Genomic DNA, 21,006 nt, shown 5'->3' with positions numbered 1-21,006 from the left:
TGAATGTGTAGCAAGTGGCGTGACAGATAAATAGTAAAATAAATACAGATCAATACACCAGAAAAAAATCATATATATATATATATATATATATATATATATATATATTGATATATATATAGAAATATATAAAAATAGAAATATAATATATATATATATAATATACATATATATATATATATATATATATATATATATATATTTATATATAAAGTCACAAAATATTTATTCTAAGCACCTGTCTTATTGAGCACTAATTGAACTGATTTTGACTATCCTATTTGTTAAAGTATTTTGCAAAACATTGTATGACTTCAAGTTTGCTGTTTAAACGTTAAGAGCAGTCATAACGATCTTCTTATTGATGATAATATGACGATGGAAACGGGAACCTGTCAGTCAGATATCACACTTACAGATCAATATATATCCGTTTATGTATCTATATATTTTAACCATGTAAAATGTCAGTAACGTTCGATATACATTAGGCCTACTGATAATAATTGCTCGAATAAGCTTGACTTAGATTCAAAGTAAGTAAGTTCATTAGTTCCACCCATAGAAGTGTTTGTTGATTCTAATAGCTACATGTGTTTTTTTCTTCATGTGAGCTGCTTTTATTTTTTGTGAAATCATTACCAAAATGCAGTACATTAAACATGGATTATTGACAATATTAGTATCGACCGTTATTTGTCAAAATATGGATCAAAACTGTAAGTATTTTTCGTTCTGATATTTATTTTTTATTATGTGCATCATTTTCCCCCGCAAAATGGTGTGCGTGGAAAGTTTAGGCAAATTTCAATTATATATAAGTTTCAGTTTCTTGGCATATTTATTTAGGAAAAGAATCTCTTTTAAGAAAATTTTCTTCACTTTATGGAAACTAATAAAATCATGTTCTAAATTATATGTTTTGTAATATTGAAGGGGTACATATGAATCAACATAACGGATTTCTATAGTTAATGTCATGTTCATGTGGACGCGCAAAAAAAAAACATGATGTTGCTTTTAAGATGGTTAATTGTAATATTAATGTGAAGCTCGTTTCAAGATTAGTAAAACAGAAACATAATGATATATTTTCAGTACAAGTTTAGGCAGATTTCAATTTAAATGTTTAGTTTATTGGCATATTTATTTGAAAAAAAAAGAATCTCTTTTACGCTCGTTCAGAGATGAGTAAACAGTTACATAATATTATTTTTCTCGTGCCTATTTTATACGTGTTTATGACCAAACCCATAATTAAGCAACACACTGGCCTCACATAGTGATCCTTAACAAACGATAACATGACAATGTAACATAATTCTTAAATAATGACTTGGAAATATCTAGCGATGAGTTATTTTTAAGGATTAAGAACACAGTTAAAGAATGAATTAAGGTAGAACGATAGTCTTGATATATGGTGTAGTCCAAGAAGAATGAAAATTTGATTGATAGTAATGTTTCTATAGTTATTCTAATTTTAAAGATATGCACCTATAAAAGATGATTTTTTTTTCTCATTTAAGGCAAAAATGATAACTTCGTCTCCTCGGTGCAAGTACCAGCTAGGTCATTGTCTGATAATACATTATCAAATTTATCGAGAACATCACCAAAAAAGTAAACAGATATTACTGATCAAAACTTAAATAGCAAGTTTCATAACTATCAACAAGCAAACATGAATTTGTTAGAAATGAATAATAATTCCACTTGTTTAAATCATGAGTATTGTTTGTCCAGCAGGCAACCACATACAAGGTTCAAATATATACAAAAATATACTAAACTTAATCCCTACATCTTCCCTATTTGAAATGTTAAAAATTGGCTACCGGCATTCAAGCAATAAGTTGCACTGCAATGTAGCAAATTTAGCATAACATAGAATAAAAACAATTCCAGAAAAAAAAAACACCTGTTTAATTTGAACGACGAGCATTGTGTTTATTACGTTCTCCTTAATATTTCTTGAAAATTTAGTTAACAAACCATTTGATAACAATGTGGAAACAAATAATATTTGTGTCAATTTAACAAGTTGTTTTGAATTCGAATCGACATATCTCCATTACTAGCTGAAACTGTAAATCATTGTCAATCAATATTTCCTTTTGTTCAAGCGGAGGAGTTGTGCTTTCAGCGAGAACCACTGGATAGAGTTACTATGGTGATGCGGAGAATGGATTGCAACAACAATGACCTTCCTACCGTTGTACGATTTCTTAGTCAGAATCAATTCGACCTAAGCAGGCTACTTGGTAAATCTTACAACGTATCGATAAGTGTACTCCAGTCATCGGATGGATAAACTGGGCTTGAATTAATCTATTTTTTCTTAAGAATTAACAGAATTAAACTGTTTGAACTTTGAACTTAACTAAGCTTACTAATACCCTCATACTCTCTTCTATATACTATCAAAATTAGATTGTCGGTCTCGTTTTAAACATATCATTTCCTGGTATTTTCGAAGACAGTGAACTGAAGCAAGTTGATGAGTAATGGGCACATTATAGTCTAGTTGCCATTGTTCAAAACCATGTATGGTATATGCAATAGTTGGACTGGAATAAGGAAGTCCATCCGCCTTTGTCCCTTGCAGTGACAATACCAAAATTCTACGCTACTTTGTCAAAAATAATTAATTTTATATAGCACTGTGGATTAACTGGATTCCAGACATCGAAAAGTATTTGTTTTTAAACCTTATATCAGCTAGGCAATGTCAAATCACAGACTGAATGTGATTAAGGGTTAGGAAATACAATTTATTTCTTTGTTATGAATTAATGTACAAGGATTGAGCTGCTATCAACAGTAAGGTATTTAGTAATATAAGAATACGAAACTAATTAAACTAACATAATTAGTAACAAGGAGTATTCAACATTCCACGTTTAACAACATCTCGCGTATCTACCACAGGCATTGGTTCAACATCAAGTGCGACTTCAAAGCCACTCGAACAGACACACTCAATAGGTTAGTTAGTACATGATATACATCGTATAAAAAAACATGGTAAAATGGTTTCATGAATAGGGAGGGAGAACCCTTCTTTTCGGAAGTTTGTTTATAGGTAGTTAATAGCTACCTTGTACGTGTTGTTTTATACATGTGTTTCAAATATATATCATTTATCAGTTTGCTGTGAGTTACATGTTGCTTTTGCAGTGTAAACTTGTTTAGTCAGTAGATATCGTGAGAGCTAGAAAATTTAGGGAACTTTCTACTTGGGTTTCCTGTACGCCTCACCACTGTGTTCAAGAAAATAAGTTGATGATAGTGACAACGTCCTTTTCTGTGCATTAAATAAATAAATATGTATACATTAAAATATCCAATTGTCCTTATTTAAAATCAACCACATGTACTTGTGCCAAACAAATATAGTTTTGCCAAAGCTAAACAAGTAACGTCGGTGTCAGATTGCATTTTCTGTTCATCTTTCCCTACAGGCAACGCCTACACGGATGAGTTTATCTTTTCTCCAACAACTGAAAACCATCTCAGGCAGAGTGCTCGTCTCTCATCAGTTGCTGGTGCAGGGACTACAGCCATATCTCGACAACCTGCCACGGACGTTCCATTGTCGACTGGAAGGTCAATGTCCTGGAGCAGTCCAGACACTACAACCAACATTCCACGTTTTACAACATCTCGCGTATCTACCACAGGCATTGGTTCAACATCAAGTGCGACTTCAAAGCCACTCGAACAGACACACTCAATAGGTTAGTTAGTACATGATATACATCGTATAAAAAACATGGTAAAATGGTTTTATGAATAGGGAGGGAGAACCCTTCTTTTCGGAAGTTTGTTTATAGGTAGTTCATAGCTACCTTGTACGTGTTGTTTTATACATGTGTTTCAAATATATTTCATTTTTCAGATTGCTGTGAATTACATGTTGCTTTTGAAGTGTGAACTTGTTTTAGTCAGTAGTTATCGTGAGAGCTAGAAAATTTAGGGAACTTTCTGCTTGGGTACCTGTACGTCTCACCAATGTGTTCAAAGAGAATAAGTTGATGATATTGACAACGTCCTTTTCTGTGCATTAAATAAGAATATGTTTAAATTAAAATGTCCAAATTTCCTTATTTTAAATCTCAAAATTTCGATATTTAAAATTAACTGGTCGACTTACGTTGGTTAACACGATTATCAATATTAAACTAAATTATTTAACTAAAGAATGAATGTGGTCGTGCTAGGCAAGATGATTGACTAGCACTTCATCTCTCCAAAAATATACTGTGAGCCAGATTCGATGACACCCTCTTTAATTTGTCCCATCGAGTTCAGAGTTAATTTTCATACTATCAATTATAATCTCTTTCACATGGGAAAGTGAAGGTGCCATCAACATGTTACGATATGTCTATAAAAATGTACAACAATTTCCAACAAAATGACTAATTGTTCACTTAATTTGGTAACAATTTGGCACCACTTGGTATGTGATCAACCTGTGGTTTACTTGAAAATTGACAATAAGGATTTATTATCATATTTCAGCAATTTTACAGCAAAACGTTAAAATTATTCATTTTAAGAAGATATAGACATTTTTACAAATAAATCTAAAAACCGAAAGGATAATTAGGACACTTCTTAAAATGCGAGTTCTTAACAAAACAATTATGGCGTATTTTGAAGTTTAGTCGATGAAACCAAATTTGATAACTTCTCAAACAAATGTCACCTTTATTGAAAAATTCCTTAAGTAACAAGTTGTTGAGTATTTGCAGGTTATTTTTGAACTGTTAGTGACAAGTAAATAATCGTCATTTAATTGTAAAATGTTGTTCTCAATTCCAAAAGTAACCAGAGCCGTATTTCCTTTCCCCTTCGACAACAAATCCCAAAGAACGAACTGAAACCTGTTCTGCCCTCTCCAATTACATATTATTTTCCATCTATTTATTAAATTTTATAGAATCTTATTTTCGCATTGGAGACGATCGATGTGGTCCTGGTTTTCCCGCTCCTAACGGCGAAGATGCCCGATGTGATGGAAACTCGGATAAGCCTTGCTGCTCCCAGTATAATTTTTGTGGGCTGTCAAATATACACTGTCTTTGTTCCGTATGTGTCGACTATCGCAACGTTTGAGGAGGATAATTAATAGCACAGTAGACCTATTTAAATGTTGAAAGAAATTTTCATCGTTTCTGATCATTTGTCTAAAGATCATTTTTGGGATATCCAGTGGATTTACCGAGAAGTCGAATGCAGATCTCAAGATTAAAAAACAAAGTCAAGTGTATAAATTCAATTTGAAAAGAATTGGTGAAGAATGTCACTCCATTTTGCGAATTACAAAAAAATCATTTTGATACCGACCACATCAATACAGTTTCTAACACAATACAAAAGTTAACACGACGTGACATTCATCATGCAAACTGACTACTGAAGAATAAACAACAACACCAAGGCACACAAAACAACAACATATTCTGAAACTATGAGTCACGAAGCATGAACACAGACGGATGACTTTAGTAACGGGATGTTTGTAACAGACGACGAACATCCCTTGGTTTAATAAATTAAACTTAATATGGTTGTGTGTTTAAATGTGTAGCTAATGTTTGTTACATGTTGCTTGTTGTATAATCTCCATTATAACTGTTTTTATATTATAGATAGACTAGCAATTGATATTGTAGGAATTGTTCACCTTTTTAAAGTGTTCATGTACACATTAATAACGAGACAAGTTAATCTTATTCAATCGTTTGTATTAACTGGCGTAAGGGGTTCCCCTATCACCGGAAAAAAAAAATCACAAAAGGGTGTAAGAGGAAATGTGTGTTATTGGGTATAATTCCGGTCTAATGTATTTAACTACATTATGAAGTACTTTAAGGATAAAAAATAAACAGAATGAGTTTATATGTTTACACTGTCTATGGACTTCAAACTATTTATTATAGTCTCCTGGACGACATTAATGTTACAAAAAACCTCGTGATCGGTCGCGTCAAGGAAAATAATACAATATGATTGGGTCATGTAGTTACATAACTGGCACAGCGAGCTTGACCTGTTACAATGCAAATTCTAGAAACAGATGAATTAGAATGTTTTCGACATTTCTTTTTATGTGGGTACGAAAATGCATAGTAAAGTAAAATGTTCCAAGTTTCCGATTTCAGAAGAAGCTGTAATTGAATAAGAGATACCTGTAAACCAAATTGCTGAAGCCGTCAAGCAGAATTTACTTAAAGGCATAGTATGATTCATCAGGTGGTGACCATATCGAATTGTTTACTTAAGATAGCTTGTCAGCATTGAATGTACAATAGCCATTAACTATTTATCTAAATCTGGGACATGGTTCGGTGAATCATTAAGCTCGAGCTAATAATGAAATGATGAATCATTAAACTCGAGTTAATGATGAAATGGTATGTATGTATGTATATTAGATCCTCCTGCAAGCAGGAACTCGCGAAGAAGCCTAATTGGCTTAAATGGTGAATCTTAAACATAAAATATTTTATTGTATCCTTTTAATTTCATTTGCGACTTTATGTGTGATCAACTTTGGGTTGAGTTCAATGTTATTTTTGTGACAGATATTATGTTATATATCAGTCATGGTGAAAACTAATAAAGAATTATAACAGTTTTTACTGAACTATTCGTATTGTTCCATAATTCGTATTTAAATTATTCTGCACTCAACATTGTTTTCCATATGTTGTTTTATTTCAATTGCTAAACGACTGTAATTTATTACACAACAGCCTGCCCTATAAATGAAGCTAGAATACTCAACTGAAGATATTGAATGCAGTTCCAGTTCCCGATTGAAACAAGAACAGGACAGTTCAAAAAGGTGTCGAGCAGTTACAACTGTTGATATTGTAAAGTAAACACATCGTGTCGAATGTTTAACCTATTGTCTGTATTTACATGTCTTGAATAAGTTTCCGGAATTCCGACAAAATGAAGGTAAAGCAATATTTGTTACAATGACCCGTGATAAGAAATATGTGATGACTATGGAAACGTTAAGGTCATGAGTGCCGTCAACATGTTGAGATCATAGCAAACTTCAACAAAATGATTAATTGTTCAGTCTGCAGGCGCGTATCCAGGGGGACGTTGGGGGCGCGCGCCCCCCGGGTAAGGAAAAGAGGAGAGAAAAAAAGAGAAGAAAAAAGGGAAAAAGAGGGGGAAAAAAGAAAAGGAGGAGAGGAAGGAAGGGAAAAGAAAAAGAAGAAAGAGAGAAAAAGGAGAAAAAGAGGGAGTAAAAGATAAACGCCAAGACCTCGGGAAGAGAAAGGGGAACAGTTATAATAACAGCGCTGATAGCTATTATATACACAGGGTAGCCAGTGACAGATCGAGGATTACGTAGGGGACGTGCGCCTCACCCTACCCCTTACACCGACAACTCCATTTTTGACGTTCCATTTTTCCTCTCTCACTAATGTATCTATATATATACTATATATGGTCTATCATAACGCGTGTGTGTGTGTATGGACGCCTTAAACAATTGTACAATTGTGCTATGGAACCAACTGTGGCTGGTCTTGAACTCAACCGAGTCGTCGGGGAACATGACGCATGACGCCCCCCCCCCCCACCCCGAGCAAATTTTCTTTATGATATCGCTATAGTAATTTCAATAAAGACAATGATTAGATGCAACTTACAAGGCATGGGAAGTGTCATTTCCAGCGATCTGGGATGCATTTTCGGCCAAAATTTTCTTGTACGCTTCGCGCGAACTCATGGTGGCGCTACGCTTAGATAGTTTGCCTACAGGCTTTGCCCCTCCCTTGGCAAATTACTCGCTACACGCCTGTTCGAATTTGTAAAGCAAAGAGCAGATATCACATCATATCAGTGAGCATGAAAATGCATGTTCCAGGATGAACAGCCTCAAAACTGTCTATGTGTGTAGTCAAAGGCGTAGGAGCCCAATTGGATTTGGGGGCTGTAACGACTTGCCCGAAAAATATAACCAAAATTTTTCGCGCTCTCCGCGCGCGTCCAACATGTTAATGTCAATATCATATAAGCAAGCATCGGTCATTACATCGCATGGCATCGTGTACCGTACGGTCCGTGAAAGTTGCGCAGTATACCGCGGGATGCTAATGTAAACAACGAAATGTCTTATGTAGATGGAGAAAAAGCATACAGGTCCAATTATGTCAAAACTCTCTTTTACAGTAGTAATGACGAATTAGTCGGCCAAGCTTAGAACTTTATTTTAATTACCAAGGAGATAATTTTTAAACTATTCATTTCCTTAAGTTACATCATTGCTATTTATTTTTCTTTCATTAAGTGCCCGAAAAATTCTCAGCACATTGCCCGAATTTTCAGTGGGAAAAACTGGTTGGGGGGAGGGGGATGCAGCCCCGCCCGCCTCCTACGCCTATGTGTGTAGTGTTCGGTTTCGAAATATCTGATATCGGAAATATCTGGTATTTTTCATTTCCTTCAACGAAGTTTTATAATAGCCGTTATAAGAGGTTTTAATATTTCTACACCCATAAATTAACTGTGTCTGAATTTTCGAAAATTTCCTGACCAACATTCTTCATCATACTTCCTTCTACTAGTGCAGTTTTGACCTGTCTGTTAGGGGTTGAAGGAGGTTTTTCGATATTGGTTGTCCATATGATTGAATTTTGTGCAACATTATGGGTCTGTTTTGAAGTGATTTTATTCACGAGAAATGTGAATTTTCAAATTCTGAACAAATATGGGGCTTAAAACCTTGAAAAGTGGGGCTTTCGGATATTGTGGGCCGTGACGTAGAATCACCTACAAAAGCAATGAATGATCCACAGGACATGCAATGAGGTCGAACATGATGTGTGACTGGTGACAATCTTCCAAAAGGTTATGGATGGAAAAAAAAAAAAAAAAAACTATTGGGAACTACTTGGTTCTCAGGCAAAAATGTACATCTGGTTGGTCATTTTCAAGCCCGAGAAGTGCCATTTCCGGTGATCTGGTGGGTATCAAAACCAGAAATTTTCTTGTACGCTCCGCGCCAACCGATGGTGGCGCTCCGCTTAGATAGTAATTCGCGCCCCCCGGGTTAGAAAATCCTGGATACGCCCCTGAGTTTGTGAATAAATAGTAACAATTTGCAAAACACTGTCAATTTTTTTACAAAATAAGGAATTCAATATTGCTCGAACACTGTTGCTAAGGCAAAGGCTATCATTCAGTTCTACGTATGATCCCATATAGAAGTGATTTTGTTATTATATATCATTAACGTTCTTTACGTTTGTTTTCTAAACGGAAACGAAAATAGGTCATCGTCTTCTTCAATTCTAATGCAGTCATCATTTCTTATTCCCAAATGATTATAAACCGCTGGCAAATATTCATGACTGAACGTATTTTGAATATGAATATTTAAGACATTTTCATTTTATTTCTTATTTGAGACAAGTTCAGAGACGGCGGTTACTCTTGCCGACTCGTTGGTGGCATCATCTGTTTAGAGATTGTCATATACCGACTTTGTGGAAGCTTAGGGTGTTCTTAAAGGTAGTCAGTATAGGCCCCAAACTATAGCCTGTATAGTTGCTAGAAGTTTTCAAAAAGTACTTTCCTGGAGGTCTTTACCCTCCAAATTGTTCTCAATTTTAAGGAACATAAAAGATGATTGAACGTCCCAGTGAGGAAAATTTCCTCGAAGGTTGTAATAAAAACAGTTTTAAGAATTTTGACCAAAGGTGACCATATTTGAATATCTAGCATATTTCGGGCCAATACAGCATACCTTTAAGGATGGAAATATAGCTACTCTGTACAATTTGCTGTCATCTATTTTCGGAACGTATTTGTCGATCAAATTGGCGGATGGTGATTTCCTGATGGTTCACTTTCTCTCAATGAGAATAGATATACATTCACAATAGGAGTTTTGGGCCCAGGAAAAGACAGGACATTCTTGCTCGACCTAAGTGAGTATGAACCTTTGGAGAAGTTGCATTCTTCTGGTTATTACGTTATTAATGGGAGTCGATTGATGAACGATTTACAAAGATTGTGACACACTTTACACATCTGTTATGCGGTGACACTACTTCTAGTCTGGTTGATGCTTTGGTATCAAAATAATATAATTTGAAGCCAAAATGTGGTTGCCATATAGCAAACTTAGAATCCATATACTCGATTTAAAGTCATAAGACCTAACATGTGTACACATGCTGCCCTAATAGAATCCGTACACTCGATTTACAGTCATAAGACCTAACATGTGTACACACGCTGCCCTCAATCGCGTTATAATCTACACTGTCACCTTCTGAAATGAAAAGTAACTGAATCTTCTATTGATTCGCTTTTTGTTGCCAATTATGTTACTCTTTTAGGACACAAGAGTACGTGATGATTTTAAGTTAACGTATTTTGTCTGTTGATCTTCTAGTTGGTAAATTTGCTGACCTAACATTACGCTATGATTAACATTAAAACCTTTGTAGATGAATAGAAACTGAATATATTTAGTCGTTTTTTTGTAGCCTCATATAAAGTGTGTTTGTCTGAAACGTAGAGATCAGATACAATACAAAACTTAACGGGAAAACAAGACTTTTATGGCCTCAGATGACATGTCCTCGATGCATTAGTTTCATGTAAAATATCCAAAGTTTGTTGACAATGGGTGTGCCCCTTTTTAAAGTCAATATTTTTCCTGAGAATACATCTTGTCACATCACCATGGCCCCTCTATTGAAGCTTGACCAGGGTCTGTATCCCCTTCTCCCCTCTCAGGCCTGGATCATGTAAACAATCATTTTGGGTGCCGTGTGCAGGCCTCATTCGTAGGTTGCTGAGGTAAACTGTGACAAGCAATTGCAGTGTTTCCTTCTGGCTCCTTCACCAGCAAAACACAAATTAAAAAAGAAATACATGAATTATACAAACTTTTTTAAGTGATATTTTTATATTTATCAATGTTGGAAATACATATTACCTTAAAATATTTAATCACACAATAACTTTACATAGGCCGAATGCTCTTACTGACTCCCTGCAAGCAAGTAGTCCCTGCAGGTGCACAATGACTGCATATGCTGGATTGCATGCTGTAAGGTAAGGGGCTGTGGAGAGGGGTAGGGGTGGTGGAGAGAGGTTCCTTACGGTAGAAGACATCTCTCAACATTCACTTCAATCCAGGGTATAATATTCACTGTTACTTACAGTGAAGTAAACTGTAGTATAAAACTGCCCCTAAATCTATGCACAACACATATGCCACTGCAAACCTATTTTAATCAAAGATTTCTATCAAGTAATTTATTCATATGAAAGAAAGCATCATTGACATTTGACTGTCAAGAAGCAAATGGTGTTGAATGTCACACAAGGGTATTATGTTAATACTAAAAGAACACATGTCGTTTAACCTATTAGAATTGATAAAACAATGGAATTAATTGATTAGCTGAATGTCATCATCACATTATCCTTAAAGGAACATTCCAGAGTATTAGTCTATTCTTTTAAATGATAATATATTCAAAGTCAGAATATCTGTAGGAACATAATTAGCCCTGAATTATCTTTTTGCTTCTTGGATGATAAATTATCAAGACTACAATTCAGCATGAAGTCATTCTTTAAAATAGTTTACACAGCCGAAAGTAACCATGCTTATTATAACCAAGAAGCAGATATATTTTAATTGGGCATATAAGCGATAAATTGAAGCTTTAAGGCAACAATTTGAGATAATTGACAAGTATGTTTCAGATTATTTCAATAAAAGCCTGAGACATATTTTGTTTCAAAGCAAACAATGTACAAGAGCACAAAAATACAAAAAGTAAAAACAAACCTTTTTCATAGTTAATATCATAATATAATCTTTTTGGTTGACCTATGTAAACCAATCTGTTAACAATAATTTTAATTAGGCGAAGCATTCATTGCAAAAGGAGAATAACTGTCGTGAAGCAACATTGTAGTACAAGTACAAAATCACAAGTACAAGAAGACCCTGACACAAGGACTGTGGGTCTGTACTAGTTTACTTATGAAACACAACTTGTATCCCTTCATTCTGTAGTTCTGTATCACTCTAAGCTGCTCAAAAGATCATTTCTGTTGCCCCCTCCAAATGTTTGACCTGATAAAATTGTTCAAAACTATCATAACAACTTTGAGGGAGGTTTTGATTGATCTTGACAGAGTTATTTTAAAAGTTTCAATGTATGAAGGAGGCTACAAATTGGAATATTTGGAACATTTCGGGGCAATATGGGTTACATTTAAGTTAGTATGCAACTATCTTTGACGATAGTTGTGAAAAGTTGCAAATAGTTCTCTAACAATCACGCTCCAAGTAAATCAAAGTTGAACCAATGAATGAGGAATTAAATAAGCAAATGACCATAATCGTAGGCCTCTACTTATATTCCTCATGGCATCCATTTGGAAATCCCTTTAGGCTGTTTTACACTGCCTCTCAACTAATCTGGTTCCAAGAGTGAAATCTGCCAACTCACTTTTCCTCTTTGCTTTCAACTTGTGTCTCCTGACATTCTGATCGTTTGAGAGTTTTTTGTAAGACGTGAGCCTCGGCCGGTTCTATCCTCTTGTAGTAGTGCTGTTTCGTTTCGATGATTTCAAAGCCGAAATGTTTGTAGAATTCAATTGCAGACTCGTTGTTTATTTGAACATGTCTGGGTAGACAAAAAAAAAATACAGAGGTGAGAGAGATAGTAATCAGAGAAGAATTTGAAAATGAATTGCAGAAGATACTGGTAATACAGAAAGGGTACAAAGAAGAAAATGTCATGATAAATGATTCACTCTTACCATTACTTTGTGAGAGAAAATTAGACATATCCTTCACACCTTGAGATGTATTCACTTCACCTACATTGTACACTAGCAATTGCTTCTTAGAAATAGTGCCATTATACCGCAGAGACAGGTAAGTTGTAGCATCACCTGGTTGCCTGTCTAACAACACACCATCTATCATTTAGAACTGTGTGTAGCTTCAAGTAACCCAGGCTCACAATTAATAAGCCAATCTCTATGTTTTTATACCTTCTTACAGTACCAATCTTACATCACATTATAGACAAGTGATTCTTTGCAATTTGAGAAGTATCTAAAAGAATATAACCTGGCAAACACATCTAGGGTTCACATGTAAATATCTACAGCCTATTTATTTGACAGAATATGACAAAGCTTTTCAAATCATGATACCGGTAAATGACAAACTCCAAGATATTCATGCAGTATTTGAAAGGAAAAACCCTTAAAGAGGCAGTTCTAAGTAACATACAATTTCTTGCATTCAGCTCAGTAAAGAGTTGTCACATTTTTTAACTTGAGGTCATCTCTATTCTGAGCAATGGGTTAAAATAAAAGACAGATTTTTGTCTTTGAAAGTAAATGCAAATCAATCAGACAATTGTGGTTTATGCAACAGCCCAGATCCAACTGAGATCTTGCCATTTCTTGAGTGGTGCACACATAAATTATTCTGATCTGTGGGTTGAGCAGTCCTTAACCGGAAAGTAGTTTATTGGGTCAATGAATAAGGGGGTGAGGGAGGGGGTGGGGGAGGTGAGGGTTGGCATGGGCAGTAACACTGAGACACATAACAGCAATGCCCCATTATTAGTGTTAATTACATCAAAGAAATTTACAATCCATATCAGATAATATATCAGATATATTAAACATTGCAAGAAATTAGTGCTACTTACAGGTATAGATTATCTATATTTCCATCCTTTTCACAGTATTTTAGAACATGTTTCAACATCACTGTACCTAAGGAAGAGAAAAGGTTAGAAGGGTTGCCGTGACATATGCTACAAAGAGGATAAATAGGTTAATTGAAGTACTACAGTAGCTGCTGATTAAGAGATTGTAGAATACCATTTCAAAGAGAGATAAATAAAAACAAAAACTGCTCATCTACAGCATAAAGCCTACCATCCTTGCAGGATCTTCTGCAAAGTTAACCTGTTTCATTAGGCCATTAACTTGCTGACATTACGACACTATCCAGCAGGGGTTCTTAACAGGTGGCCTGCATGGCCATGCTGTGCCTACAAAAGGGATTCAATCCAGCATATAAAACAATTGTCCCATAACCTTGGAATATACTGAGTAGCAGAACCTCTAGATATATAGTGAGATTATTATATCAATCTGGCCCTTTCACTCTAAGTTGCCTCCAAACGATGTTCTTTACTTACCACTCATAGAAATATTTAAAATGGAAACCGCCTTCTCTACAACCCTAAAATAAGAGGGCATATCACCTGGCCAATTTCACTAAAATTTAAAAAAGCTCATTATTTGCTTCTCTCACCCACAAACAAACCACATAACTACAAACACACATACAAACAAATTCAAATGGAAAAGAAATGAAACAATCAGTGGTGCATGGACATACCTATACCAAGCCTTCTGTACGGGGCAAGACATCCCAATGTCATAATGTACATACGTCTGGCGCCCTCGGGTGTTGTGTCTATCCTGCAACATACAGCACCGACGACGATATCATTGTAGTAAGCTGAAGGGAAAGCAAAATAAAAATCTGATTTGTTTAAATGTGATTGGTTTCTGTACACTGATGATCGTTAAAGAACGTAATCACTGGATGAATTTAATGATATCACTAAAAGCGGGGAGTACTGTAACCAGAATTAACGCTTCTGGTATCGAGTCAAAACAATCATTGACAACCAACTGTTTCCTTTCAACGCTTCAAATGTGGAATAAGAAACTACTTTGTATATAGCAAAATGATAAAATACCTGTACAACACTACTGAAGTTAATCTCTGTAATTGTCCTACAATTTTTGCTTCTTCTTTGAGATAAAAAACCCAAAAATGTGTCTGTTAGTGGTTGCCTGGATGTGTGCCTAACAAAGCTTTTGTTTCTGGATATTTTGGACTTGTGGAGGTGATTCGGCCCCATGGCTACAACCTTTTATCAGTATTGGTAACATGATAAATGCCAGCTAGACTCTAGTCAAAGAAAAAAAAAATGCTGGGATACTGCATAGATAAATTCCCTGCTACTGAAGTCGGGAGTAGAGCGATTGAGGTACAAACCCAATTTTGCCAATTCTCCAACTTCCAGCACATCTTTGTAGAACTTATCATTGTAGGAAACTGGAAAGACAACCGAGTTAAGAATCTTCAGCTGTTTGATGTTATGGGGAGTGATGTCTCCCAGCTCTGTCACACCTCTATCAGGAAAAAAGAAAGAGAAAAGAATACATGAGAACTGAACAACATACTGTACAGTAAAGCATGGTCAGAGTTTTTCGTTTGAGCCAGATTTTGCATGAATCTGTTTAAAAATACAAACTGATGCCAAACAAGAAGACTTAAATTAGAGCCTAAATGTCTCCAACAGGTTTGTCAGTTCCATACAATCACATTATTATGATAAGGTAATTTTCCCAGAAGAATTGGCACTTTTGGCAATGCATGGGGAAACAAAAGTTTTCTTTAAAGGGTGTGAAGACTTGCACACAAAGAAACGTCTCATGTCAGGAATCTGACCTAGTTACGAATGAGGTGTAACAGATGTGTTAGACACCACCGTCGATCCCAGAATATACACACACAGCTTGCTACCGTCGGTAATTAGACACTAGTGTACAGTCAATGTATACAGCTACGGTCAATACCCACAAAACAGTGTACATAGCAGCGATAGACAACTCAGGTCTAGGTAAAAGATCACAAGGTATCATGTTTCATTAATGTCCGCATTTTGAAGCGACAAGAAGAAATCTTCACTTGCAAGCAACAGAAAGTCAACTTTTTGAGAGCGCGGCACGCGGTTTGGGTCGAGTCTTCAATGCCTCTAATCAATAAGACATGTTAAAAAGTGAACACCATCAGATCAGTTCTTAGGTTCAAGTTTGACTTGAAATGCATGCAATTTAGCATATACTGTATATTATACATGCTTTGACCAACCAATTATTATTTTGACCAACCAACGCATATTATGTAATATATTAATCACTATTTCTTCTTACAATTACTCAGCACAATTTTCACGCGTGTAACTTGACCAATCATAGCTCATGGTTGATGTAACCTATGAACTGTCCTGATATGTGCTGGCGCGGGGGGGGGGGGGGGGGATGAACAGGACATCGATGGACAATAACATTGCAGTCAGTACTGTACAGCATACAACAATGAACTTGTTGAGGTCCCAGATATATGAAATCCTTTCTGGAAAAGTGCAATTACCTAGAAAATATTTCAAGTGAATGTGAAATTTAAAAAGGTAGGGAACTTGCTGAAATTTTATACAGGATAAAAACGATTCATGTGCTACCGTAGCATGGTTTAACACATGTGTAGTACACTGGCAATCACTGTACAAATAGGCCACCAAATCGCGTCAATTGGGTCTTCAATTTTCAAAAAGCTTCAGCTTCTGAGGGGGGCACATCCCGCCTCAGATATCCCCCTTTACTGCTTTCCGCAGCGAGAAATCCGACTTTGTCGGATTTATGATCCCAGGAAAAAAAACACTTTTCCTGACCGTGCTGCAGTGCATGACAATGGAACAGGAATTTGATGACTATGGGGATTTCCAGGGTTATGTTCAAAGGATATCTGCGGATATTTTTTCTATTTTTGTAATAAAGGATTCCAAAACTGTTGAAACAGCAAACAAGCGACTAGATGAAGGCAGTACACGATTCCATGAAAAGTTTAAATATGCCTATCTCAGATTGACGTGCAAGCATTACGGGGAAGCCCGCTCTAGTAAGAGTTGTTGGAAATTGCCAAACCAGAATAAAATTGCTAGAAAATGTGTTGATCTGTTGATTCACTGTAAATAGGCAGCCTTTGGCACTGCAGGCAAAATGCTCCAAAACCGAAAATTTGAATGAATTAAATTCATCATATTCCTTATGCATTTTAAAAAAGTTTGCAACAAATCCTTTCTGAAATATTCCAACGAAATCTTTAACTATTTCACAGAACTTTCCCAGAATTGATCACATCTCTGATTTCTCTCATATTTTACAGATTTTGCTATTGATTTTGAAAAAGATAACCATTTTTTGAGAGTCAGCAAGTTTTGTTCGACCCAAATCTTGAGGGGGGGGGGAGGGGGGAGCCACGACCTATAATTATTGGGGAAGTCGTTACAACCAATAATATATACCTAGGCCTAGGCACTAACGTAGACCTGGCTATGGAAATACTCCCATACTTATGTGCATTACATGAAAATAAATTCATTTAATGGTTTATTATTTACAGGCATAGCGAAAATGAACTTGCAAGTTTCTGTGGCATGGTCTAAGTAACATTGGTAAGGCTAGGCTTAGGTCATAACATGAACCACGATTCATCAAGTCATGAGGCCAGGGCTGGTGACCTTGCTCAGCTGCTCAGGTTTGGCCAAAAAGAAGCTTTTGGTGAGGGTTACTTTAGCCAAAGCATAGTACAGTCATCATCAGTTATTGTATGACTTCTAACTTATACAATGGTGGAGGCTACATTGCTTGCACTGACTGTGTTAACAAAACTGCGTGTGTTAGGCCCTAGGCTATAAACCCCTCATTAAAGTCGCGGGAATAAAGATAGGCTAGGTTCTTATAACTGATAACGTTCGACGGGATCGAGATAGGCCTGGGTAACATAACAAACTCATTTCTTACCGAGTCATTCTACGACGAAAACAGGATGAATGAAATACGTAACACTTCTACCTTCCTGCCGATTGTTACTGCATAAAACACAAGCTCCTGAGGTTGGAACTGGTAACCAGATGACAAATAACAAAACTAAGATTCAACACTTTAGTGTTCCTCACACACGGAAAGTAAGCTTAGGCTAAGTTACATGCCTTATAAATATTACACACACATGTTTCGTGTATTATTATACGGGTATACAAAGTTAGTGTAGCTTACAAAGGTCACTCCTGATGATACAATGATAAATTCGTCACAATATGACAAAGTAGTCAATTTAGCACTTTAGGTTAGTACAAGCATCCGTCAATATCACGTGAAGCAGTATTGACAAGCTACTGGAAGACTTGTGATTTTAGTCATCTGTGCAAACCGACGACAGGAACGAAGATAATCCAGCTTTTGGAAGATCAGAGAAATATTTATAATTCAAGCTTCAAACCTAACCTTAGCAGCAGTTGTGTAAGTTACATTCAATCGAGATCGATTTCTTGAAAACTCAGGTTGTTACTGTATTACTGGGAGTGAACGGGTTTGTTGGTGGTAAGCATATATACTTTATATACGCGGGTTAGTTTCACGATAATTTTCATTCATTTATTCATCAATTTTCAGGAAATAATGCAATTTTAAAGAATTATCATGCACAAAGTTCAGTGCGTATGATCATGTATATTTAAAGATATTATATTAACGTGCTATTGATTGTTACCTTTACCTAATGTACCATTGTTTCATTGAAAATGAGTAAATTGAATTGCAATACCTGTGAAGTATTCAATTGTTTTCCCCTATTCCATAAAGTTAGGGCCTAAGCCAGGCTTACTTTCTTCTGAAGAAGATAAAGGTCAGGCAAGATCTATTTGTAATTGGGTCTTATCCATAGTATTGTTTCATCAATTGCCATTATTTCTGTTTTATCACTTGAATATCCAGTTCAGCTGTTTAGCAATATAATACTTAATAGCAGATGGTACAGAATCACTCAAATTAAAGTGCATTCACATGATATTTGAAGGAAATGTGAATAAATGTGCGTTCGCATGATATTTGAGGGAAATGTTCACAGCACTGTGTTCCTGATACAGTAGATAAACCATTGCTAGGAGATGGTTGATTCCCACTGGTTGATTCCTCCCTCTGAAGCACGTATATCATGTGCACTGTAAACTCCTCGGTCGTAACAAACAGATCTATATACTAGGCCGCCTAGCAATGAAGTATTGCTTTATGGATACAGGTACACATGATTAAAATGCAACCTATTAACCCTAGGCACTGGGCAGGCTAGGCTTCCATGGGACTGCATTGTGAGCTTATTTGTGGATGTGGCTAATTCCTCTTCCTTTTCCCCATTCAAATTTATCATTTACCGACTTCTAAGTCCAAATATTGTTCTTTAAAAGACTGAAACAAATGATATTTTCTGCTTTCTTAAGTTTTAGATTCAACCAGTTTTAGCCAGATTGTGAGCAATGGAGAAGAAGAAGCATCAAAATTTAAAAGATCAAGATGAGAAGTATGGATATGTTCATGCAGTCTCAGGACCAGGTTTGTGACATTGGATCTACTGTAGCCTCGTTTGAGTTATTTTGTTTGTATTTATTATGCTATTTGATGTAAAATTCTGTAAGCCATGTAGCAAGCTAATGTATTTGTAAACTATGGAAGTTTCATGTTTAGCAAGTATATAAAGGTGGAAGTTAAGGCTGACGTTGTATAATTCTTGTTTAGTCTGATGCACTATTAAAGTGGTGTTACGATTCTTACTTGGGTGTTTTGTACACCAGATTTGTAAAATCAAGTACAAAACATGAGTAGGACTTGAACAAGTAGGTTTCCTTGGTAAGAGTACAAGTATGAGTACTACAAGGCTATATAGCAAATCCACAAGTCCAAGTACAGTTCCACAAGTCCAAGTGCACATCCACAAGTCAGAGTGCACATCCACAAGTCTGAGTACAAATCCACAAGTCCAAGTACAAATCAACAAGTCCGAGTACACATTCACAAGTCCGAGTGCATATCCACAAGTCCAAGTACCAATCAACAAGTCCGAGTACACATCCACAAGTCTGAGTGATATCCACAAGTCAGAGTTAGAGAAACAGATAACTTTATGTTAGAAGCACAGACTTAAAAGGATTGTCTGGTGGCCCAAAGAAGTTACCTTAAAAAATAGTAAATAATTTTCCAAACATGTTGTCAAAGTATGAGAATGCTAATGTTGCGTTTGACAGAGAAACGATTTTTTAATCGTTATGGATAGACATTTCAAATATGATTTGAACAGTACAATACCTGACGTCAGCTCTGCCATAGCAGATTGCATCATAACCCACCCTCCGCACAGTACCTATACGGTAATCACAACAAAAACAGCGTTTGTATACAGATAAATTTCTTCCTTAATTTCCTGTGAAATTTCTTAGAAATTAGATCTGTTTTCAAAAACTCCTTAAGCCACCATGCACTAGATTGGTGGTGCCGTGGTCTTTGTGTCACACAAGGTAAATTTTAACAGCAGACTCATCGTTGTTTAGGCTTTACATCGCGCTATCCAGCACCAATGCGAAGAATGTTCGCATGTAGGCTATACTCAAACGTTGACAATCGGACAGTTCTGCGAAGCCTAAGCTTCTCAGTGCTACATTCTGCTCTGACAACGATTCCGATAAATTTCTTCCATAATTTCCGGTGAAAATTCTTATAAATTAGATATGATTTAAAAAACTCCTTAAGCCGCCATATATGTAGTAGATCGGTGGTTTCGTGGTCTTTGTGTAACACAAGATAAGTTTTAACAGCAGACTCTTCGTTTATGAATCCCGATATCCAGCTCCAGCGCGAAGAATGTTCGCGTGTATAGGCTACTCTAACGTTTACAATCGGACAGTTCTGCGAAGCCTAAGCTTCACGGTGCTACATTCGGCTCTTTCGGTGTGACAAATACTTTTCAAGTTTCATTTTACTGTTTATTTGATCCGTGAATTTTATTTCAGCAGTTTCGAAGAACAGTTTATGAACTGTGGTTTGAGTGTGAGTGTACTATGTGCAACGCTATACAAGTACACTAACTGGGCATCGTAGGATATACGTTCGCGACTATGTACGTTATATATATTAGGAGTTTATTTGCTGCGGAAATGGGAGTGCTACTGTAACTTCAAGTTGCCTGTTTTGCCTATTTGCAAGCACTACGTCAATCACCATATTGAAGCGTTCGAACAAACGGTACTTTTGGTGAGAAACTGGTGAATTTGAAAA

General features: G+C 36.0%; 3 protein-coding genes across 4 annotated transcripts in view; 2 read left to right on the top strand and 1 right to left on the bottom strand.

The window, feature by feature from the left end:
• Positions 1–530: 530 nt before the first annotated feature.
• On the top strand, positions 531–6,578 carry LOC139977837 (uncharacterized). The gene is made up of 4 exons (XM_071987525.1): positions 531–719; positions 2,127–2,264; positions 3,465–3,740; positions 4,949–6,578. Exons 1-4 carry the CDS (start codon positions 647–649, stop codon positions 5,122–5,124), a joined length of 663 nt encoding a protein of 220 aa, XP_071843626.1. The 5' UTR covers positions 531–646; the 3' UTR covers positions 5,125–6,578.
• A 5,490-nt stretch (positions 6,579–12,068) lies between these two features.
• Positions 12,069–17,897, bottom strand: LOC139976904 (probable N-acetyltransferase san). Its single transcript, XM_071985793.1, has 5 exons — positions 17,704–17,897; positions 15,113–15,249; positions 14,444–14,566; positions 13,743–13,809; positions 12,069–12,698 (listed from the first exon to the last, which is right to left on the bottom strand). The coding sequence occupies exons 1-5, from the start codon at positions 17,709–17,711 to the stop codon at positions 12,518–12,520; spliced, it is 516 nt and encodes a 171-aa protein (XP_071841894.1). The 5' UTR covers positions 17,712–17,897; the 3' UTR covers positions 12,069–12,517.
• Positions 17,898–18,048: 151 nt separating this feature from the next.
• LOC139976896 (V-type proton ATPase catalytic subunit A-like) overlaps positions 18,049–21,006 on the top strand; it is a 28,012-nt gene continuing 25,054 nt past the window's right edge. Inside the window, exons 1-2 of one of the 2 annotated variants that reach the window (XM_071985778.1) lie at positions 18,049–18,201; positions 19,179–19,290. In XM_071985778.1, the coding sequence (XP_071841879.1) occupies positions 19,215–19,290 (76 nt within the window). In that variant the 5' untranslated portion in view covers positions 18,049–18,201; positions 19,179–19,214. Of the gene's footprint in view, positions 18,283–19,178; positions 19,291–21,006 lie in introns of both variants that reach the window. The other variant, XM_071985777.1, reaches the window with a different exon arrangement.

The sequence above is a fragment of the Apostichopus japonicus genome, chromosome 12 (assembly GCF_037975245.1).
Source record: "Apostichopus japonicus isolate 1M-3 chromosome 12, ASM3797524v1, whole genome shotgun sequence".
Taxonomy (NCBI): Eukaryota; Metazoa; Echinodermata; class Holothuroidea; order Aspidochirotida; family Stichopodidae; genus Apostichopus; species Apostichopus japonicus.
This window is presented reverse-complemented; position numbering and strand designations above follow the sequence as displayed.